The 22,839-nt window shown below is 40.9% G+C and overlaps 1 protein-coding gene across 2 annotated transcripts; it reads left to right on the forward strand.

The window, feature by feature from the left end:
• The first annotated feature begins 1,454 nt into the window (after positions 1 to 1,454).
• Positions 1,455 to 22,095, forward strand: LOC139155329 (SH2B adapter protein 1-like). Of its 2 annotated transcripts, none has more exons than XM_070730460.1 (11): positions 1,455 to 1,536; positions 2,428 to 2,539; positions 3,464 to 3,534; positions 4,882 to 5,810; positions 5,936 to 6,037; positions 7,030 to 7,121; positions 7,883 to 7,989; positions 15,703 to 15,891; positions 16,542 to 16,768; positions 16,934 to 17,105; positions 21,390 to 21,722. In XM_070730460.1, the coding sequence occupies exons 4-11, from the start codon at positions 4,959 to 4,961 to the stop codon at positions 21,620 to 21,622; spliced, it is 1,974 nt and encodes a 657-aa protein (XP_070586561.1). In that variant the 5' UTR covers positions 1,455 to 1,536; positions 2,428 to 2,539; positions 3,464 to 3,534; positions 4,882 to 4,958; the 3' UTR covers positions 21,623 to 21,722. The 2 variants fall into 2 exon arrangements, with proteins under 2 accessions (XP_070586561.1, XP_070586562.1); XM_070730461.1 differs by lacking the exon at positions 1,455 to 1,536 and adding an exon at positions 17,372 to 17,480 and having other exon boundaries at positions 21,390 to 22,095.
• The last annotated feature ends 744 nt before the right edge of the window (positions 22,096 to 22,839 follow it).

Genomic DNA, 22,839 nt, shown 5'->3' on the forward strand with positions numbered 1-22,839 from the left:
AGTCAAGTAGTGCATTTGAGGCAATGATCTCTCTATTGCTGAAGTCATATTTTCTGCAGTCAAGTTTGGAGCGGTTTACATTTAGTGTGAATCTATTTTGTGCTCGTGTATTGCTGCCGCTGGAGGTGAAGTAGTCATTAATAGGAAATACATTTTGGTATATGATTTTATGAACCACATTTAGAACGTATTGGAGGTGATATAGTTGTAAATTGTCTAATCTCAGCCTTTCAAGTCTAGTGGAATAAGGTATTTTGTTGCAAGGGAGGACTGAAGGACTCCTCTTGTGAAATATTTCTGGACTCTCTTGATTATATAAATATCTGACATGCAATGCGGGTTCTAGACCGGCAAGCTGTATTCCAGAATTAGTCTAACAAATGTTTTCTAAGTTCTGGTTGGCAGGGTAATATTACCAGAGAAGAAGCTATGTAAGCTTAGATTAGCAACTCTTAGTGCCTTTTTGGCAATGCTGTTACAGTGGGCTCTAGCACTTAGGTCATTGAATATGAGTACTCCATAAGGTCTTTGACAGGGTGAGGGTCCTCTACAAGTTTGTTTGCTCCAAGTTTGTATTTGATGTTTTGATTCTTTTTGCCAATGTGTAAGACAGAGCATTTGTTGGTTGAGATTTGAAATTGCCAGTTATTTGACCATTCTGAAGGGTAGCAGCCTTGTCGGTGGTATTCAATAGTTTAATATTATCAGCGAAGAGAACACAGTTGTTTATAATATGAGCACAAAGATTGTTTATGTACAGTCTGAAGAGTGTTGGTTGTAGAACACTGCCTTGAGGGACAGGCGCAGGATTTGATATAGCACTTCCAATTTGGACCACTTGTCTAGATAGGAACGCGGTTATCCAATCCACAATGAAAGTGGACAGAAGGCTTTCCTTAGAGAGAGCACTCTGGATGTGCTCAAAAATTGCATACAAGCACTTCCAGCCTTGGCATAAGAGCAACGTTGCCGTGGACAGTACTTCCTATTTACCATTCGGGGAATTGCAAAAGGCGGGGAGTTCCGCATGTACCGTTGCCCCGAGCAACCGGAACAAGACGCTCACCGCCAAAGAACATCCCTACTCCATGAGCATTCGTCAAATCTACGTCACGGACCGCCATGGCAACGACTTGGACGCAGCGTCCAACGAGGGAAGGACAGCTTACGTTAACAAGATTCTCCGAATTTCCCTTGGCCCTTCTATCCTGGTCCATTGACTCTCCATGGTAAAAGCTCGTAGCTTTCCATCACTTCGGCCTTTGACCCTTCTAGCCGGGTCCATTTTTACTCTCTATGGTAAAGCCCGCGGCTTCCACCGCTTCGGCCTTTTCTTCCTCCCGAGCGGATGACGAAGACGGAAATGAAAACAGGAAAACAATTGACACCGACGACGAAAAAAAAACAAAAACAAAACAAAAACATACAAACAAACCCGGAAGCGGAAATGGTGCACGAAAGCCAGGGAGAGTGAGAGAGAGAGGGGGGGGGGACAGACAATCCCTTTTATCTTGGAAGGAACCCAAGGCCGGGATGGTGAGTGACAGATGCGCCCAGCCGAATCGAGGCCCTTTTTCTTCTTTTCCCGCCCGCGCAGAGACCTTCCTCCCCCCACTACCTCCATTCGGCTCCCCTGCCTGCCCTTGAGAACGGGCTCGCCTTCTGCCCCTCGTCCCTCCCTCGAGTGGGTTGCGGGGCTCCTGGATCCGGAGGTTGGGCAGGGAGGGTGTCTTTTATTTCGCAGCCGAGCTCAAGGCAGGACCGTGAGGCTCGTCAATCAAGCGGCTCCCTTGCTTCCCCTCACCACCACCAACGGCGATCCGAAGGCCGCGCGGGCAAAGTCCTGAAGAGCGCAGCAGCAGGTTTCCAAAGTGGGGCTTTTACCCCCAGTCAGCTGGAGCGTGACGAGAAAAGGAGCCACGTCATGTGGATCGGGTCACTCCGATGCAGGAAGGTCTTCTTCACGGAGTTGTAACGCCCTGTATTTGAAATGCATGTGACAAAAACAACTCCCGCGGTTTTCCAGTTCTGCACATGAAATTGCTTGCAGGGGGAAAAAATAAGCTGTTTCCTCTCCAATATCTTTTAGGGGTTGCTCTCTCTATCAATTTTTTGCTATTAACCACAGGGGAAAAGTGCAACATCTCAAAGGTTTTGCTTTTCATGAAAAGCAATTTTAAACCCCCCCCCCCCCCCTGTATTTAATGACATTTCTACATCATTTGCATTCCTAAAAGATATTGCCACAGCAAATGTTCAGTTGTAGGATCTTTTTCTAGTACCCAGATTGTTAGGGGGATTTGCTGATTCTGTAAACCGCTTAGAGAGGGCTTAAAAGCACTATGAAGTGGTATATAAGTGTAAATGCTATTGCTATTTCCACAGCAGGCAGGACCATCCACAACATTTTGTTTTATTCTTCATTAGGTACATATTTTCCTATCTATACTGATCCATGTTCAGAGAAATGACCATTTCAAGAATGATTCACCATGATTGCTGAACTGGAGAGCATTCACTCTCATCTTAAAAATCAGAGGTAACAGACAATGGTAATATATTGGAGAAAAGATTGAGCAATAAGAAGCAAAAGGGGATTATAATTGATAATTGACATTGTTTTCAGGATATATCACTATCAGTATTATGATGATAATGATGGGTGAATGAGACATTAAATTTTTGAAGTACAAAAAGAAAACAATACGTATACTGTAACTGCATAAGTTAGACAATGAGTATTGATGTATGAAAGGAAGATATGATAGAACTGTGATGTTTTTCTCTTTCTGGTTTAAGTATGCAGAGTTTTAAGATGCTATAAAATATATATGTGTGTGTCTGTGTGTGTGTATATGTTTTTTCTTTTTGTTCTGTTTTTTGTTTACTATGTAGTTTTTCTTCATATACATCACAAGCATCAGCCTTTTAAAAAACTTTCAATATAAATCGTTTTTTTAAAAAAATCAGAGGTCTAGAAAATAGATTATAAAATAGTTCAGGTATTATTGAATATAGTCTAGTATTTAGTTCTGCCTTAGTCATGCAAGCTAGCTCAGTAACCTGGGGTCACTGATTCTCTTTCACAGCTCATAGGGTTGTTGTGGGAGGAAATAGTAGGAAGGAGTTTTAGGTATATTTGCTGCTTTGAGTTTCTTATAAAAAAGAATAACGATGGGATGAAAATAAATAAAGTGGCTTTTCCTAAGGGAGAACAGAGATAAGAATGTTCTCTTTTGTGAGACCACAAAATTTTGACTAGTCTCAAAGAATATGGGAAAACTTGGTAATTGCATAATTATACAAATAGCTTTTTAGATGAGTTGATATTTGAAGCTACACAGTTTCTTTTTTGAGGTTTCGACATTTTAGAAATGCAAATAGGTCACTGATTTGAAAAGACATGCTTAGACTGAAAATTCCCTCCATGTAAAACATTAAACATTTTCCCCTTGATATGCAGGTGCTCTGTGTAAAAATGATTTCAAGCTTGGGAAATACTATAGTAAGAACTGAACTGCATATGTTTATGAGGTAAGCATAATCTTTTATTTATTTATTTTATTAAAGTTGAAAGGGACCTTGCAGGTCATCAAGTCCAACCCCCTGCTCAAGCAGGAAATCCTACACCTCCCCAGCCAGATGGCAGTCCAATCTCCTCTTGAAAATGTCCAGAGTTGGGGCATTCACAACCTCCGCTGGCAGGCCGTTCCATTTGTTGATCACTCTGACCGCCAGAAAGTTCTTCCTTATTTCCAGGTTAAATCTCTCCTTGGTCAGCTTCCATCCGTTGTTCCTCGTCTGTCCCTCTGGTGCCTGGAGAATAGAGTGACCCTCTCTATTGTGTTTTATCTATTTTTGGGAATGGTTGACTGAATCTTAAATTTGTTAGAAATATATTTTCAACAGAGGTATTTAAAATTTTCAAAAGAAGTCTAATTTTCAGCAATATGCATTATTTATCAAAAATACAAACTAGGATCATCCTCTAATGCCGGGGTCTCCATCCCTGGCAACCTGTAAGCTTGGAGGACTTCAACTCCCAGAATTCCCCAACCAGCAAAGCAAAGCTGGCTGGGGAATTCTGGGAGTTGGTCCTTCAGGCTTAAAGTTGCCAAGGTTGGAGATCCCTGCTCTAATGTACTTGGTCTCAGCATTCTTTGAAAGTCTCAGTATCTAGCAACAGATTGCTCATCTAATTGAAACTTGCTAATGTACTTCAATTTATATTTTGCCAATCTTTGTTTATTCTCTGAGACTGTATTAATTATACAGAAGTATGGAGGTTCAGTCTTGATGGTAAGATTTATCACATATTTATTGTGACTTAATCATCCCCATGTCCATACAATAAATATAGGGTGATACTTGGCTTACTGATTCAGTCTGAGAATTTATTTTGTCCAGAAAATAATATTTTAGCTTTGCTTTCACTAAGGAACAGTGCTTATTTTTAGATAGTCCAGTTATCTAGGCAACATTTTTTCCGCTACCCCAAAATGTGCAAGCTCTGCACCATTCTTTTATGCCATTGTTCGTACCTTGTTTCCACTGTTTCTTAAATTTCTGATAGAAAACTGGCTCACTTCATTAGGTCCTTTTTAAAAAAAAAATACTCTGACTCTTCTATTATTTTGATTTTTAAGAATGGTATCTTAAGCCTTTAAGCATGTGTGAAATACTCAGAAGTGTAAATGTGTTAGCAGTTATAGTTCTCAATCAAAGAAAGATAAAAACAACAATACACCCCCTCTGTTGATTAATAAAAAAAGTGCATGAAAAGAAAATGGTTGGCTTATTGAAAAATCCTTGAATGGACATTATGTATGTAGGTGGTTTCTACCCTATAACTTATAATAACTCCTCTGTTTTCCTCTTCAGGTCACAAAACCACTGATACTAATAGCAATTCAATCCTGGCACTGGATATATTGTTACCTAGCCCCACCTGGGTGATCATGAACGGAAGTGCAGTGCCATTGTCACCAATAGGGGGAGGGATGGTGGGAGAACCTGCCTCTTTCCCCTCCTTGGGTTGGCGGGAATTCTGCGAAGTCCATGCTCGTGCTGCTGCAGTTGATTTTGCCCGTCGTTTCCGGACTTTCCTTGGTGAGAACCCCCAGTTTGCCACCCCAGGAGCGGAAGCTGCTTTCTCACACCGCTTTGCAGAGCACTTCCTAGAACATTTTGAGGCTGAGATGAGCCGGGCTTACACCAGTGACTCTCCGCCCCGCTGTGACATTGCCCCTTTCACTGGTTGTTCTTCTGCACGAGACCTCTCTGAGACGTGTAGTGACTCCTCGGTGGCTTCCCCTGTTGAACCTCCATTAGGTCCGCCTTCTGGCCTCTCTAGCAGCCAGTCCCGCAGCTCTGAAGATGTTTCTACTGTGGCAGCCGTTACCGCTACGAAGCCAAAACTGAAGAAGCGCTTTTCTTTGCGTAATGTTAGCCGTAGTGTCCGAGGTAGTGTGCGTGGCATTCTGCAATGGAAGACCTCAGCTGAATCATCCTCTGGTGGCGGAGACAGGACACCCACTGGAGCCAACAGTAATTCCAATTCTTCGGGTGGTGGTGACTCAGAGCGTTGGACTCACCGATTTGAACGTCTTCGGCTCAACAAAGCCTCCCCAGCCACTCTCCGAGTTGAACTGGCTAGTGTGCGCCGGGAAGGCCTACTGAACTACATTGTGGCTGATGATGGGTCAGGCGGGGGCAGTAGGACACGCTGGCAGAAATGCCGTCTTCTCCTGCGCAAAGCAGGGAAGGGAGAAGGGGAGGGTTACCTGTTGGAGTTCTATATCCCACCAAAGGTGAGCAATGTGTCATTGTGTTCAGGCAAGAGATAAGTCCCGGGGAAAAGTCAAAATTTTGGGGTTCCTAATTTAGGCCTTGAGAATATAGTTACAACAGTCTTTTTTTCTACCCCAACCATCAGGCAACAAAACCACGGGTCAGCATTGCTTGTTCCTGTGTGATGGATGTGCGGACAACAACTCCATTGGAGATGCCAGACAAAGAGAACACTTTTGTGCTGAAGGTCAGAAAAGGGTTGATGGGGGTACAGTTAAGATTTGGTAATAATTGAAACATTAGTAGTTATGTATGTTTAGCCAAAGGATGCGTAGAATTGAATTTCTTCTTCTATTGACTCAGAATCTATTATTAACATCTGTCTGGAGTTGTTTTCAGCAGTTGTCTGCTTCTTATCTCTCATTTTCATTAGAGAAAATTAATGGCCATTTCTATTCTCCCTCTCTAGTAATGTTCCCTACATTCAGCAGTGGTGATATTTCTGAGCAGATTTACTCCTTCCAAACTTGTTTATGTCTTTGGGAGGGAGAGGAGTCCATCTATTTTGTATATGAAATGACTTTTTAAATGATGTGATGGGGAATATGCATTTGGGAGAAAGGGATTTGGGTTCTCGTTGATTCTTAAATTTTAAAACCAATGGGAATGCAAGCAGATAACTACAAGCACATCTAGCAAAGAATTCAAAGCTGAATGAGGAGAGGGATAATAAACTGTTAAAATATTTTTTCAGTTGTTGGATTTGATTAGTGTTGAAGCCCTTCTATCAAAAGCCAAAGAGGACATTTTTGATACTTTGTGTCTGTATGTAACCACCTTAAGATAGGAACAGATGGATTAAGCACTTGGATTTTAATTGTGCATGCGTGATTCTTGAAAATTTATTGATTTATTTATTACATTTTTATGCCACCTGTCCCCACTGCAAAATAGGTCTGGGTAGCTTGCAAGCTATAAAACAAGTAAAAACAATTAAAACATTAAAACTACACAGGTTGAAATATTATTAAAAAGCTGTACTAAAGCTGAAACTGAGAAAACTAAAAAATGGACGGGATGGGGATCAGGTCTTTATTCAATTCATTTCAATTCAATTGAATGGTTTTCATTGTTTACTCTCACTAATATGAGTTTATCATTTCAGAAGGAAATGGGGCTTTAGAATAAAATCCATCCTATAGTGTTGTGTATTTATTATTGTTTTGCCCTTCTTCCAAGCTATCAAGTTCCTTGGAGTACATCCTTGAGACTGTTGACTCACTGCAGATGCGATCATGGTTGGCTGACATTCAGGAATGCATGGGCTTGGGGTAAGTTAACCTAAACATCAAGAAAGGCCACAGCTTAGTGGTGGAATACATAGAATACAGGTTTAGAGTCTCAGTTCAGTCAACAAGTAAAGAGAGAAGAGTTTTAGGGCTTAATAAAAACTTTATATGGAGGACTGAGACTTTCCCTCTGTATTGTTGCTGGTTCTATGTGTGTTCAGACGTTTAGGCGACAGCTCTACCATATCTCATTATTGGCAATGCCTGACTTGGTCTTTTTTCCACAGACCGGGATATAATAAACTATGATTCATTCTCCAGTTTTATATAAAGCAGATTCTCATGACAGCTTATAGAAGGAAAATTAGGGCAAGAATGAGAAAGAGAACAAATATGTAGGTATTAACAGTAATGTTCTTACTATACCTTAATTGAACAGTGGTGCAACCCTGAGATTTGGATGGCTGTGGAACAGGTACATGATTCTTATTCCTTTAAACAAGCAATTGAATAAGAGCTCAAGGTTATCTTGACTTTTTGCTTCTAACAGTAGAAGCAAATTCCTCGGAAAACTCCCAGGCGGGGTTTAATAATGTAGGAAATATGTTGTAGCAAAAATTAAAAGTTGTCTAGTGGTATAAGCATATTAAAGGGTATAAGCATTTGTGAGATTCATCTCACTTTATCAGGTGCATAGTTTGATTGATATAACAAGAGGTAGGACCTTTGTTTGCAACATCAGATGATTAGATATATGTAGTCTTGGACTATAGAAACATTGCTAATGATACTTGTCTCCACAGAGAAAGTACTGATAGCCTGGAGCAGCCCTTCATGAACCACTCAGATAGCATGCCCAGCCGGGAACTTCCCATGGTACCGAGTGAGAGCAATGAACAGCTCAGCCAAGGTGTGTATTTGGCACAATGTATACCCGCACTGTTATGCCTTTTTGATTTCTTGGTAAAGACAAAGAGGCTTTCTAATGATGTCTTTGTGCAGGCAACCTGTTTGCAATAGAATGCAGGTAATCCTCGAGTTACTACAGTTCATTTACTGCCTGTTTGAAGTTATAACATCATCCCCTCTCCCAAAAGTATTTACAACACAGTCCCAAAGTTATTAATGTTGCAGCACACTATAGCAGTCGTTCACACTTCGGCCTGTGGAGCAGCAATGGATTTCTCTTGGTTTGGACTGGTTCTTAGAACTGGTGGCAGTAGAGGCTCTGCCCACCCTCCCAGGACACTCCTCCCACCTGCCCTGGATGCTCCTCCCACCTTTCTGGGACGCTTCTGTGTATGCTTAGAAGCGTTGCTTGTACAAGCGCACAAGCTAACCAGTGGCAAACTAATTTAAAATCCAGCACTGCTGTGGAGACTCACTTACCTTATGATGGTCCAGCGAGCCATGAGTTCTTTTATCTGCTTCAGTTCATTTGTGGAGAACAGAGGCCTAAAGTACTGCAAGATCTTATACTACAGTACCACAGTACTTGTACCTTTTTCTCCTTTTGACTTCAAATAGTTTTATTAATTTATAATTTGAGAATATAAAAGCAAATATTAGGGAAATTAGGAAAGGAAAAGTGGATAGTGGGGGAAAGCAAAGGAAAAATTAAAAAAAGGTGTTGACTTCTGATTCCTGTGGTGCAGTAAAATAAAGTATTAAGATCTACTCTCAATTTTTTACTTTTTCATAATAATAATAATAATAGAAACCAGCCATTTGTATAACAAAAAAAATCTGTCCAATCAGTAAAACTTAAAATCAAACTAGTTTTTTTCCACCTCAAGCAAAAAGTCGAGAGTGGTTTCCAAGCAAGTATTTGTATTTTTTTTCCTTCAATCAAAGCAGTCAATTTAGCCATCTCTGCTAACTCCCATCAGTCTTTGTAGCCACTCATCAATTGAGGTGACCTTCCATTTATGTGCATGGAATAGTTTTGCTGTTGTCAACATATCTAACATCAGAATTCTGATTCCCCCCTCCAATCTTGCTCCATTAGGCCCAGTGTTTCTCAAATAGTGGGGTGCCTCAGAGGGGCATGGAGCATTGTCAGAGGGAGACACGTGACCATGGGGAATGTGAGGGGTTTTTGCTGCAGGGAGTAGGGTTTTTTTGCACCGGACAATAGCACACACCACAGAGGAGGAGAGATGAAGTGCATATAACAAATCCTTAAAAGACACCATGGAAAAATATTTAACAGGGATGAAAAGAAAGAAGGAGAGAGATGGCGATAATGAGACAAACATCTCCCAAAAGCTAAGATGAGGACATATGACGAAGCGTATGTAGCACTTGGCTTCACTCTGACTATAGTGGGAGACAAGGAAAGACCGGTATGTTTACTGTCTCTAAAAATGTTGGCAGCAGACAGCATTTTATTTTATTTGATTGGATTGGATTTGTATGCCGCTCCTCTCCGTAGACGCGGGGCGGCTAACAATAGTAGTAAACAGCATATGACAATCCAATATTAAAACAGTTAAAAACCCTTATTGTAAAACCAAACATACATACAGACATACCATGCATAAAATTGTAAAGGCCTAGGGGGAAAGAGTATCTCAATTCCCCCATGCCTGGCGGCATGAAGCCAAGTAAATTAAGGTGTCAGTTAAACACATTACACCCCAATCACGTTTATAAGCTGCTTGAGTTTTTTCAGCAAAAATGTGTTAAATATTGCACACAGTTGTCCCAGTGGAGAGTTGGGGGCACCCGAAATATTTACTTCTTCCTAGAGGGGGGCATAAGAGAAAATAAGTGAGAAACACTGATTAAATCCAAAAGAAAAGTCTCTGATTTTCTTTCTATATTCACTTTAAGAATTTTCTGTATTAAGATATGGACCCATAAGAACATAAGAGGAGCCATGCTGAATCAGGCCAAAGCCATCGAGTCCAGCTTTCTGTTTCACACAGTGGCCCACTAATTGTAGATGGGGATCTTGAGCAGAAAGCGAAAGGCAAAACCCTCCCTTTTCCTTGACCCCCAACAAATAGTACTCAAGGGAATCCTGCCTGCCTCAACCAACATAGACATCCGTTTCAATAACCACTGATACACTTGGCATCCATGAATCTGTCTAATCCTGCCTTAAAGCTATCAAGGCTGACAGCTGTCATGCCTACTTCAGTATTTTATCACATGTCCACCATAGATATTTCTAACATTCATTTGAGGTACCTTTACATGTTCTTGACAATTTATATGGAGTTAAATATCAATGATACATAATCTTATAGACATTTTCTTTTAAATAATAATTTAATTTAAAGTTTAACTCTTTATTCCACATATTCTGCCACTGTCCAAGAACTACATTACATCCAAAATTCCTTGCCCACTGAATCATACAGTGCTTTACTTGTTCATTTTCCAGATTTAAATTCAATAACACTTTATAGATTTTAGCAATAATATGCTCATCAATATCACACAATAGAATATCCAGTTCATTTTTAACAAAGTTAAACCCATAATGCTTTTTATCTAATTTAAATCTTTCTTTCAGTTGTAAGTAACGTAAACCAGCGGCAAGCACTACAGTACTTTAAGCCTCTGTTCTCTGCAGAGGCCTTCCCTTTGCCATGGATCTAGTATAGGCCCCCGTTCATAGATTGTACTGTTTATAGACTCTATACTTGTACTGTAGTGCAAGATCAGAAGTTTCCATTCTTGGTGTGAAAAATGTTGGCGAGCCGATGGGAGCTTGAAGCAATATGATTTTGCTGCCCCAAAGTCTTTTCGGTTTTCAAACACTTTTCGCGCTGAGACTGCAACCAGGCAAAGAAACTGTGGCAGAGAGGCTGCAGAGCAGGCAGCTAGATCTTCACAAGGTAACTGACTCGCCATGGCAGGATGGGGGTGGAGCTATGATGGGGACCCCAGGGGTGGGAGCATGAAATATCTCAGTGGGCCTGCTTTGGCGGTCTGAAGCAGGGGGCCTGTTCCATTGCTAAGCCCCCCATGGCTTTCCCTACCCTGATATACCTCATATGCACTTAATCAACTGTGCATTCGATTAGCGAATGTGTGAGCGAAAGCAGGGACTGATCACATTTGTTTTATGTGATTTACTCCAATGAATCCTTGGGTTATGAATGTAATTGGCATGCTCCATTAAGTTCGTAACTCAAGGATTAACTGTATGCTTCCCTCAAGGACGACGTTTTCTGAAAAGCTCTACCATGCAATACCAGGCATAGAAGTACTACAATATAGACTTACAAATAAGCCAATAATTGTAGGTGCTAAATCCCCATCTCCTCCACACTCATTAAATCCAACTTATAAGGTAGTATGACTTACTCGTGTATATCCCAATTATACCTGTATATATATATATATATCGGCTGGCATATATATTTTTAACCAATATGCATGGAAAATAAATAAAGTGGAAATTATCTTAAATAGAGGAAGTATTATAGTAGCCTTCTAAAGCTTCTGTCTAGATCAGTTAACCAGCCATACTAAGCAAAGATATCAACCCATAGAGATTTCTCCTAGATCATTTAAATATTGGATGAAAAAAAATAATTAAAAACTTCAGGGTTTTTTTTAATCAAGAAAAATTTTCTAGATTGTTTAAAAAGTAGGTGGAGTTATCATATGGCATGATTGTAAAATCAGGACCGGCAGAGACCAGAGTTCAAATCCCAGGCAAGATAAGAAGCTGATTGCATGACCTTGAGTCAGTAAATCTCAACTGAATCTTTGTACCTTATAGCAGTGTTTCCCAACGGTGGCATTTTGAAGATATTTGGACTTCAATTCCCAGAATTCTCCAGCCAGCTGGCTGGGGAATTCTGGGAGTTGAAGTCCAGATATCTTCAAGTTGCCAAGGTTGGGAAACACTGCCTTATATGATGCTGTGGCAATCCAGCAATAATTGATTGCCAATAAAGTTTATTTAATATGAGTTTTTTTTGTTTTTACCCATTACACAGGGTGACCAGCAAACCTGGAAATTAGGGAATAAATCAGGGTGAAAAAACACTGTATTAAAATATTTAAAATTAGGGAAAAATATAAAAAAACCCAGATTGCTCTGCCTGGTAGAGTCAAGCAAAAATGAGCATAACTGGCAACAACTTGCTTCCTCAGCTACCAATATTTCTCCATGGTTTAACTGCTTGGTATGATGTCATCTATGACTGTGCCTTAACTAGATCGCAAGTTACAGGAAAATATTAGGGAATTTCAAAATGCTTTCCCCCTGGACACCCTGATTACACCAAAGACAGCTTTCAGGCACAAACTACTCATTCAAGATAAGCACACGAGAAATATGTAAATAGTATTAAATCTAGGATTTGATATTCATGAAAAGAAAATCAAATAAAACTTTGATAAACACTACTAATTTCCCAAGAAAAATAGATAAAGATTAAAAAACCATGCCTGAAATCAAGCTTTTTGGCAACAATATAGATGTGGTTTTCTATCATTGTCTTCTGCAGTGTATGTTCAACTTCCAATAGTGCCTACAACTGTAGAGTTTCCTGGTGGTTTCCAAAATAATAATTGGCTCTGGCCTTTCTTAACTGTTTTCAGAATCTGCCAAGATCTATTTGCTATAGGTTAAGAACAAACTTTTCTTAACTTTTTTCAGAATCTGCCAAGATCTATTTGCTATAGGTTAAGAACAAAGGAAATGAGCACAACACGTGTGCTCTCTCTCGAGGAGTTAGCAAAGACACCTTCGGGATATAGATACAGTATGCAGTTATGAACCTTGAAAGAGGAAATAACCTGGTTTTTAGAAGATAGAACACTATTCACAGGATCCATTTAACACCCATGTTACTAATTTAGCAACTGCAATGATTCTCTTAACAAATGTGGCAAGAAAAGTTGTAAAATGGGGCAAAATTCACTCAACAAATGTCTCAGTTAGCAACATAAATTTTGGGCCCAATTGTGGTTGTAAGTTGAGGACTATTTTGTAGTCCTCATCTGACTACTACCGTTGAGACTAGAATTTGTATTGCTAAGCAAGGCGGTTGTTAAGTGAATCATGCCCGATTTTACCACCTTTTTTTTTTTTTTACTACAGTTGATAAATAATCACTGCAATTGTTAAGTGAATCACACAGTCATTAAGTGACTCTTGCTTCTTCCATTGACTTTACTTGCCAGAAGCTTGCAAGGAAGGCCGCAAATGGTGATCACATGACCCCAGGAGGCAGGAAGTGGGGTCAATACAGGTTGGTTGCCAAGCACCTAAAATCTGATCCCATCACGGTGGGAATGCTGCATCGGTTGTAAGTGCAAGAACCAGTTCTAAGTCGCTTATTTTGCTGCCATTGAAACTTTGAACAGTCATTAAATGAACGGTTGTATGTCGAGGACTACCTGTATAAGGGAGAAGAAAAAATATAAGGCTGGATTGAGAAGGAAGATTTTATCTGACTGAAAACAATAAAGGAAAAAAATGATAGGCATTAAGAAAGTCTAAAGGAGGACCTAGACTTGTTTTAGAAGGAGTACAAAACACTTGCAGAGAAGTTACACAAGGGAATAAGAAGAAAAATATCAATATAAATAGTTTCTAGAGCAGTGGTCCCCAATCTTTCTGGCTCCTGTGGATCTATAGTGGTGACGTGGAAGGATAGTTTTGCACGCATGCCCACTGCTTGTGCAATTAGAGCATCACATACTCACAAATTACTTTGCCGACTAGATCCCAACGGGCCTCAAACTGTGTCTGGGTTGCAGACCTGGAGTTGGGGACCTCTGTTCTAGAGGATCTTTTTGAGTGTGTACTCTTCAACCATTCCTAAACTGGCTGAAATATATTGGCCTGAAATGTTTGGCCTCCATTATTCAGTACTTTCTGTCTGTTTCAACCAGGGTGGATTTGATTTAAATCGGGTTGATTTAAATTTTAGCATTTGATTCAAATCATAATTTTTAAAGAGCAACTGTCATCTCTGGCCCACAGTGGTGGCTCCTCTGACCTGCTTTAATGGGATAGCTGGTGATGCAGCAGTGACCCAACAAGGTGAGGGGCGTGGCGGGCAGCAAGTGAGTGGGTGCTGCCATGATGGAACTGAAATGACAGGTGCTCTTTATTTATAAGCTGCTGAGGAGGTTTCACTTTCATTTTTATTGCTTGCCCTTCCTCACAATTGGAGCCTGATGGTTCAGATGCATTTCTTATATAGAGCGCTGGTGAGACCCCATTTGGAATACTGTGTTCAGTTCTGGAGACCTCACCTACAGAAGGATATTGACAAAATTGAACGGGTCCAAAGACGGGCTACAAGAATGGAGGAAGGTCTTAAGCATAAAACATATCAGGAAAGACTTAATGAACTCAATCTGTATAGTCTGGAGGACAGAAGGAAAAGGGGGGACATGATCGGAACAGTTAAATATGTTAAAGGGTTAAATAAGGTCCAGGAGGGAAGTGTTTTTAATAAGAAAGTGAACACAAGAACAAGGGGACACAATCTGAGGTTAGTTGGGGGAAAGATCAAAAGCAACGTGAGAAAATATCATTTCACTGAAAGAGTAGTAGATCCTTGGAACAAACTTCCAGCAGACGTGGTTGGTAAATCCACAGTAACTGAATTTAAACATGCCTGGGATAAACATATATCCATTGTAAGATAAAATACAGGAAATAGTATAAGGGCAGACTAGATGGACCATGAGGTCTTTTTCTGCCGTCAGTCTTCTATGTTTCTATGTTTCTCTTCAAACAATCATACAGTTTGTAGCCTACATTGATTTACAAAACAATGGGATATGGGAATATTCCTGTACTTTGTTTTATGGTTTATCTCATGGTTACTGTGAAACTGTGTGAATGCATCAGTTCAGCGCATGTTATCGCAGCTTGCAGAGGCTGGATTCATTGAATAAGTTTCCCAAAAATGTAAATATTGCAGAATATATAACTTCATGCTACATAACTAACATCAATTTCATGCTGAAAAAACTAATGTAACTTAAATAGAAAACTATCTTTAGATAGAGTTTTACTTCAAAAGCATTTTATTAAAATAAATTTGATAAAAGTAAAAAAAAATCCAATTTAAATCAAATAGTCTTAATTTAAACCCCCCCAAAAATCCAATTTATTTTATTTATCTTTTAAAATATCTTTGATTTTTTTTATCCACCCTGGTTTCAACTTACTGTAATCATGAATAGAATGGAATCGAATAGAAAGTTTATTGTCATTTCAAATGTACACTAATGGGCATACATTAAAATGAAATTTTGTTGCATTCAGCTCTCAAAAGATAAACATTATGCGTATACCCACTTACACATGCATATATGACACAGAAACGTCACAGTCTAGCTCGAATGTGTGCATATACATGGTGAAAAAAAGAATCCTGCAAGTTTGCAAGACGGATGGCATAAAGGAACGGAGCTGTTACAGAATCTAGTAGTCCTGCTGTAAAATACTTCGAAACCTCTTCCCAGAGGGGAGCAGCTGAAAGAGACCGTGAAGTGAGTGTGTAGAGCCTCTAACGATGCGTGGAGCTGTAAGCACATATTGGTTATAAGTAGAATCCTGAATAACGGGAAGCGAGCTCCCTGTTCCTTTGATTTTCCAGCTGAACCCAGCCTGTCAACATTTCCTTTCCAGGTGCCTACGGTGGACTGATGGAACGCCCCTCGGCCTCCATGTCTCCCAGCTCGGTCTCTATTGCTGCCTCACACTTCGATTCAATGGAGCTGCCTCCTCCTCAGCTACTGCCTCGGGTGCCAGTTAATGAAGGGCAATTTTCCACTGGCTTCCTCCACACGACTTTCCCTGAAACCCCCGAAACCACAGGTAACATTTTGAGCTGGGATGAGCTGGTTTTAGATTTGAGGAGGATCAGAGAAATTCCCACCCACCCCGACCCCTTACTGGAGCTTCTATTGGGGGTGGCATAACGGTGGAGGAAAAACAGTACAGTAGTCCCTCGCTATATTGCGCTTCACCCGCCACGGCTTCACTTCATCGCGGGTTTTGAAGTCAGCGTTGGCACAGATACGGACAAGCCAACCAGCCCGCGGCTGGGCGAATGATGAGCGGGGCGGGGACTGAGCTCCGGTGGAGGCCCGTCCCCTCGTTCAACCCGCCTTGCCAGTGCCGAGAAGGCAGTCTTTGGAGGTGCGCTTAGTGGTTGGCGGCGGTGGTGGTGTGCTTGGGGTTGTAGAAAGAGCTGGGAAGGAGGAGAAATTCCCCATCGTGGATTTCACCTATCGCGGCCGGGTCTGGAACGTAACACCAGCGATAGGTGAGGGACTACTGTAAAACAAGTCCAAAGCGGGCAGGGTTTGTATTACTTAGCCTGAACTTCTTTTTTTTCTGAGATAACCTCTGAAATTGTACGCCAACCAGTCACGCAACTTGGGGCATCTCCTTGAGTTGAAAAAAGGTCGAGCATTCCTCTGACTGAGCGTTGGCTGTTTCCCGTTGCTTTTCTCCTTGCTCAGGTTCCTTCCTCTTCCAAGGTGAGCCCGACCCGGGCGGAGGTAGCCTTGGTGACACCGAACACCCACTCTCTGAGTATCCATGGTTCCATGGCACCCTGTCCCGTCTCAAGGCCGCCCAGCTGGTGTTGGCTGGAGGAGCAAACAGCCACGGCGTCTTCTTAGTGCGTCAAAGTGAGACACGGCGGGGGGAATACGTCCTGACCTTCAACTTTCAGGGCAAAGCCAAGGTGAGTGCAGCCGGGGGGGAAATCTATCAAATGGTGGTTTTTAAAATTTATTTATTAGATTTCTTTGCCTTTCGTCTTGCCTCGAGACATAAGAGGCTTTGGGACAGGATAGGTTGGACGTTGATTCAGTAGTTTCTCACCCAGCTTTCTTTTCATACCCCCTAGCACCTGCGCCTCTCCCTGAATGAAGAAGGGCAGTGCCGAGTTCAGCATCTCTGGTTCCAGACTATATTTGACATGCTGGAGCACTTCCGGGTCCACCCCATCCCCCTCGAATCAGGGGGCTCCAGTGATGTGACGCTTGTCAGCTATGTGGTTGCTTCGCAAAGGCTGCATGGTGAGTGTAGGACGAAGTGGAGCTGCAGGGGGGAAAGAACATAGACATTATTGCTAGTCCATATCACGCTCCATCTCCCTCCACATTTTTCCATTGTCGTTCCAGTCTGCCCCTCCTTTGTTTGACCCACTCCTTATCCACCAGTCTTCTCCAGCCCTGGCATGCATGTAGCAGGAGGGAGGATAAACCTGTTCACCCCCATGTTCACTGCTCCCTCTCTTCCTCATCCCCAATCCCTGTTTCTGATGTGGGCATCTCTGTCACAGGCCGGGACCGGGCTGGGAGCCGAGCACCAGTGTCTGGGTTCAGTGGGGACCCCGACTCGCCCCCCAACCTCATCTCCATCCTTGCTGCTGCCTCCGCGGGTGACTGCGTGTAAGTGTGCAATAGGTACCACAGGAGGAAGGCAGGGATATGACCGTGTGTGTGCGTGTGTCACGGCCCCCACGCCATAGCCATCGCTATCCATGGGTCATGTGAATGCAGTGTCCACGCCATCCACTGTGTTTGACACCAGGAAGCAGGGGAGAGATTTCAGGGGCTGCTTCTACCATTTCCAGGTGGAACTAAGAAAGGCTTCTGTCCACAACCCCGAAGAGTCACTAATATTTTTTCTAACTGAATGGAACCATGGTCTGGTTTGGCACAAGGGAGCTGCCAGTGTTCTGCAGAGGGAGATCTTAGAGCTAAAGTTTCAATTATCATTTGGGCAACTCCTTCTATAATTCAATTGCATTAGATACAGCAGAACCCTGCAGAAAATACTCACTTGTGATGGACAGCCTAAAGTTAACAATTATCTACCCAAACTCCAAATAATAGTACTGCTGCCTCTTTTACTCCCTTCTTCTAGAAATTTACTTATTCAAGTGGCTGAAACAATTTTGAATCTGGTGATATTTCCCTGTCTGGCCACCACCACTTTCTGGATAAGCTCATAATGTAACATGAAGAATACTATTTATTAAACCAGTTTTCCACCTACCAGATCCTTCAAGATGGTTTGGGTTAGACTGTCTTTGCCATTTGCTTGATATTAATGAGATTTATAATCCAAGACTTCAAATGAATTCTAGTTTGGAGAAGAATAGAAATAGAATTAAATAGGAATAGAATAGAATTGAATTCTTTACTGGACAAGTGTGATTGGACACACAAGGAATTTGTCTTAGGTGTATATACCTTTTATGTACATAAAAAGAAAAAATACATTCATCAAGAATCATAAGATACAATACTTAGTGACAGTCATAGGTTATTAAATAAGCAATCAAATCATACTAGGAAACAAATAAACAATGTAAATCATAGAGATACAAAAAATGAAGAATAGTCATAAGTGGGAGGAGATAGGTAATAGGAAGTATGAGAGGAATACTGTAATAGTAATACAGTCTTTGTAAATAGTTTGACAGTGTTGTGGGAATTAGTTGTTTAGCAGAAAGATGGCATTCAGGAAAAAAATGTCCGTGCATTTAGTTGTTCTGATATACAACGCCCTATAGAAATTGAAATAATTTATATCCCGGATATGGTGGGTCTGTAGATATTTTCATAGCCCCCTTTGTGACACGTGAGGTATACAGGTCCTCAATGGAAGGCAAGTTGGTAGCAATGGTTTTTTTCTGCAGTTCTGATTATCCTCTGAAGTCTGTGTCGGTCCTGTTGGATTGCAGAACCAAACCAGACAGTTATAGAGGTGCAGATGATAGATTCAATAATTCCTCTGTAGAACTGTATCACCAGCTCCTTGGGCAGTTTGAGCTTCCTGAATTGGCGCAGAAAGAACATTCTTTATTGTGCTTTTTTGTTGACATTTTGTATGTTAGATGTCCATTTTAAGTTTTGAGATATGGTAGAACCTAGAAACTAGAAGGTCTCTGCTGTTGATACTGTGTTGTCTAGTATTGTAAGAGTTCAGCATCTCTGGTTCCAGACTATATTTGACATGCTGGAGCACTTCCGGCAGTAGTATAGGAGGATTTCTCCTAAAACCTACCACAATTTCTACGGTTTGGAACGTGTTTAAGATTGTCCTGGTCACACCACAAGGTTAGTTGTTCAACGTCCTGTCTGTATGCAGATTTGTCATTGTCGTGAATGAGACCAATCGCTGTTGTAACATCTGCAAACTTCAGTACTTTAACAGACGGATCTTTTGAGTTGCAGTCATTGGTATATATAGAGAAAAGAGATACCATATAGCCTTGGGGGCCCCTGTGATAATTGTATAAGTATCTGGTGAAATTCTGCTTAGATCTGTCTATTAGGAAGCTTATGATCCATTTACAAGTTGGTCAGATACAGCTAGCTGATTTAGTTTAGTTAGAAGAATATCTAGAAATATGGTATTGAATGCTGAGCTGAAGTCTACAAAGAGGACCATTGTATAGGTCTTTGGAGATTCAAGACGTTGTAGGATGTAGTGCAGAACCATATTAACAGCATCATCTGTCAATCTATTTGCTGGGTATGCAAATTGCAGGGGGTCTAACAGTGGATCCATGATGATTTTCAGGTGGGCTAATACTAGTCTTTCAAAGGTTTTTATAACTGCAGATGTTAGAGCAACTGGTCTGAAATCGTTGAGTTCCTTGATGGAGGGTGTATTTGGCAGTGGGTTGACAGTAGAGCATTTGAGGTAAGAAGGAACATAGCACATCTCTGGTGATTCAGATGAAGATGGAGCCATTTGGTCAGCACAAGCTTTTATGCAAGAAAGAGGTATCTTTCTTGCATAAAGAGTGATCAAGAATGAAAAAATTACCAGCATGATTGCCTTAACTTTTGTCCTCACTATGAAGCACAGGAAGATGTCCATAATTGAAAATTCTTATAGTTCCCAAATATGTTATAGAAATAAGGTAGGTACTGTATACTGCATAGGTATTGTCTCCTAGAGGAGAAAAAAAAAGAACAGTACAATATGTTTCTAAAATAGCACAAGATGTTTGTAAAGGAGCTTAAACATTTATGCTCTTAATTTTTTTCAGTTTTTCCAGCTCCAAACAGTAGAATATTCAGCATATTAGGGCAAAATAAATCATGATTTCACCTGTATATGTAGCCTTTCCTTAAATTAGTGAATTAATTATCTAATATTGGCAGTATAAAATACATACATCCCTTCAAATTCTGGAAGTATTTGAAATTCTCTTTTAATTAAAAAGTCATGTCCTAATGGTCACCTTTCATTGCATGTTGCCAATATTCTGTGAGATGTGTATAGAGCAACTTTATCAACTTTTAAGAAGTATGGATTGCAACTCCTAGAATTCCTCAGCCAGATAGTTATGGAATTCTGGAAGTTGAATTCCACACCTTCTCAAAGTTGCTGAGGTTGACACATGCTAGTGTAAAGTAACGGATAGGGATTTCAATGCTGCATTTATCATGCCTTCCATCTCTCCATAATTGTCAGCCTTTTTCTATTAATACAGTATTTGGAATTGCAGTCTCTGAATGGTATCTATCAAATAATAAAAAAAACCTAAACATAGCCTAGGATTTTACCTTGTTGAATGATAGTTCCTTAAAAGTTCCTTATATCCTTAAAAGGCACTAGCTGTAGACTGACAGTAGAAACACCTGAAATTAATTAGATTATTTTTGAGCAGGTAATAGCCCAGGTAATAATAATGTAGTTCAAACAATTTCTAGCCTACATAAATTCTGGCTTAAGTAAACCTGATTCTAAGGATAGAGTTCAAAACATAATGTGTCCATTTTTGCACATTGGTAAAACGGCTGTGCTTTTGTGCATGTGCAAAGTGTGCAATTCAGTATAATCAGTTTGCACAAGGTTCCTGGAACTTGCCTAATCGCCAAAGAATTGCCTACAAATGATTTAAGCTGACTTTATGCAGAAGCACAATGCTTTATGCCAATTTTGCATATTATAATGGATTATGGGAAGTATATATTTTGGTATAGATTTTTTTTAAAAAAAAACCACAGCCACAAGGTATAATAATCAACTCCTGTCTTTATACATTCTTTTGACAACAGTAACTTGATTTCATTCAGGGGCTATTGCAAGAAACAAGTTTTAGAAACCAAATCAATGTAATAAAACCCTGAGATACAAATATCCTCCTTTATTAATTCCTGAATGATTGCATTTGACAAGCATTGGATATCATAACATAGTTGATGCTAAATCTGTTTGTGATGTGTATCTTGCTGGAATAATACTGGCTCTCGGTGTTTATTCCTTCTTCCTGTCTTAACCTCAGACCATCTGTCTCTCTTGTCTGTCCACCTGTCTCTTCTCTCCCTCCACAGAGCCGAGCATCTCTCATAACCTGCCACTGCCACCTCCTCTCCCTCCAGCCCGGCCACCTCATGTTCCTCTGGACCACGGATTGCCGGAGTCTAAAGGGCAGGCTGAAGAGGAAGGCCAGATGGAGCCAGAGGTGGATGAGGGAGCGTCTGTGAGAGTTGGGGGATCCCTTCCTCTGCCAGAGGAGTCAGAAGGGCGAGCCAGGGCTGTGAACAACCAGTACTCATTTGTTTGAACCCAGTGGTGATGTGAAAAATAATAATAATTATAATAAGGGAACAAGCCCTTTTACTCTGTCCATTACTGGATGGAAGCTCTGATGCTGACTGCAGGTACCAGATGGGCTTGAACACCCAACAGACTTCTAGACTTTCCTTGAGAAATCTTTGAGATGGGGATAGACGTCATCCCCCTCACTTTTTCCTCTCCCCTTTCCCCCGGGTATGGAGCGAGCCTCCCTTTTGCTTACCCACTCTCCCCACCCCATCTAGGTACACGACCCCCTTGGGGTTCTGCTATCAGGTTTCGACCCCTTAGTCTGCACTACTTTGGTCCTGTTTGGGTTGTTGTTGAGAAATTGGTCTGTACTTTCCCTCTTTCTTCCTCCTCAGACCCCCTCCCTTTCTTCAAGCCTCTGCAGTTGGATAGTCCACAAGAAACACTACCTGGAGAAAGTGGGAGTGGTTGTGGCTCCAGGATAAATGTTGACTTCCACCGTTTGTACCCCTGCTTTGCTCGGTGAATGTATGGAGTTTCTGAATGTAATTTTTCCCCCTTGAAGTTTCCTCTTGTGGGGGGAAATTGGCTGCTTCCCCCCCAAAAAATTCACACACACACACACACACACACACACACATATATATATATACACACACACACATATATACATACATATACATATATATATATATATATATATTCATCAGCTAGCCATACCCTTACTGGGAGATAAATAGATAGATAGATAGATAGATAGATAGACAGACAGACAGACAGACAGACAGACAGACAGACAGACAGACAGACAGACAGACATACATCTCCCAGTAAGGGTATGGCTAGCTGATGAGGCTAGAAAAAGGCCCAAATAGCACTATCCTAGTCTCCTTTAATTTTAAAAATTCAGCAAAAACGTGATACACACACACACACACACATATATATATATATATATATATATCACATGTTTTTGCTGAATTTTTAAAATTAAGAGAGACTAGGATAGCGCTATTTCGGCCTTGTTCTGGCCTCATCCAACAGAGGAAAAAACATATATATATATGTGTGTGTGTGTGTGTGTGTGTGTGTGTGTGTGTAGATTGTTCTGAGTTCGGGTTTTGCCCTGTGTAATATTTTGCATGTCTATGCGACGTTTCGGTGAAATCACATTCACCATCATCAGGCTGAAGTTTCCAAACTTCAGCCTGATGATGGTGAATGTGATTTCACCGA

This window comes from Erythrolamprus reginae, unplaced genomic scaffold (genome assembly GCF_031021105.1).
Source record: "Erythrolamprus reginae isolate rEryReg1 unplaced genomic scaffold, rEryReg1.hap1 H_1, whole genome shotgun sequence".
NCBI classification, from domain to species: Eukaryota; Metazoa; Chordata; class Lepidosauria; order Squamata; family Dipsadidae; genus Erythrolamprus; species Erythrolamprus reginae.

Bases quoted from the DNA above. Each gene is read 5' to 3' on its own strand.
- LOC139155329 (XM_070730460.1), top strand. From the start codon at position 4,959: ATGAACGGAAGTGCAGTGCCATTGTCACCAATAGGGGGAGGGATGGTG. The intron at 16,769-16,933 runs GTGAGTGCAGCC...CATACCCCCTAG, and splicing joins ACTTTCAGGGCAAAGCCAAG to CACCTGCGCCTCTCCCTGAA. The intron at 17,106-21,389 runs GTGAGTGTAGGA...CTCCCTCCACAG, and splicing joins TGCTTCGCAAAGGCTGCATG to AGCCGAGCATCTCTCATAAC.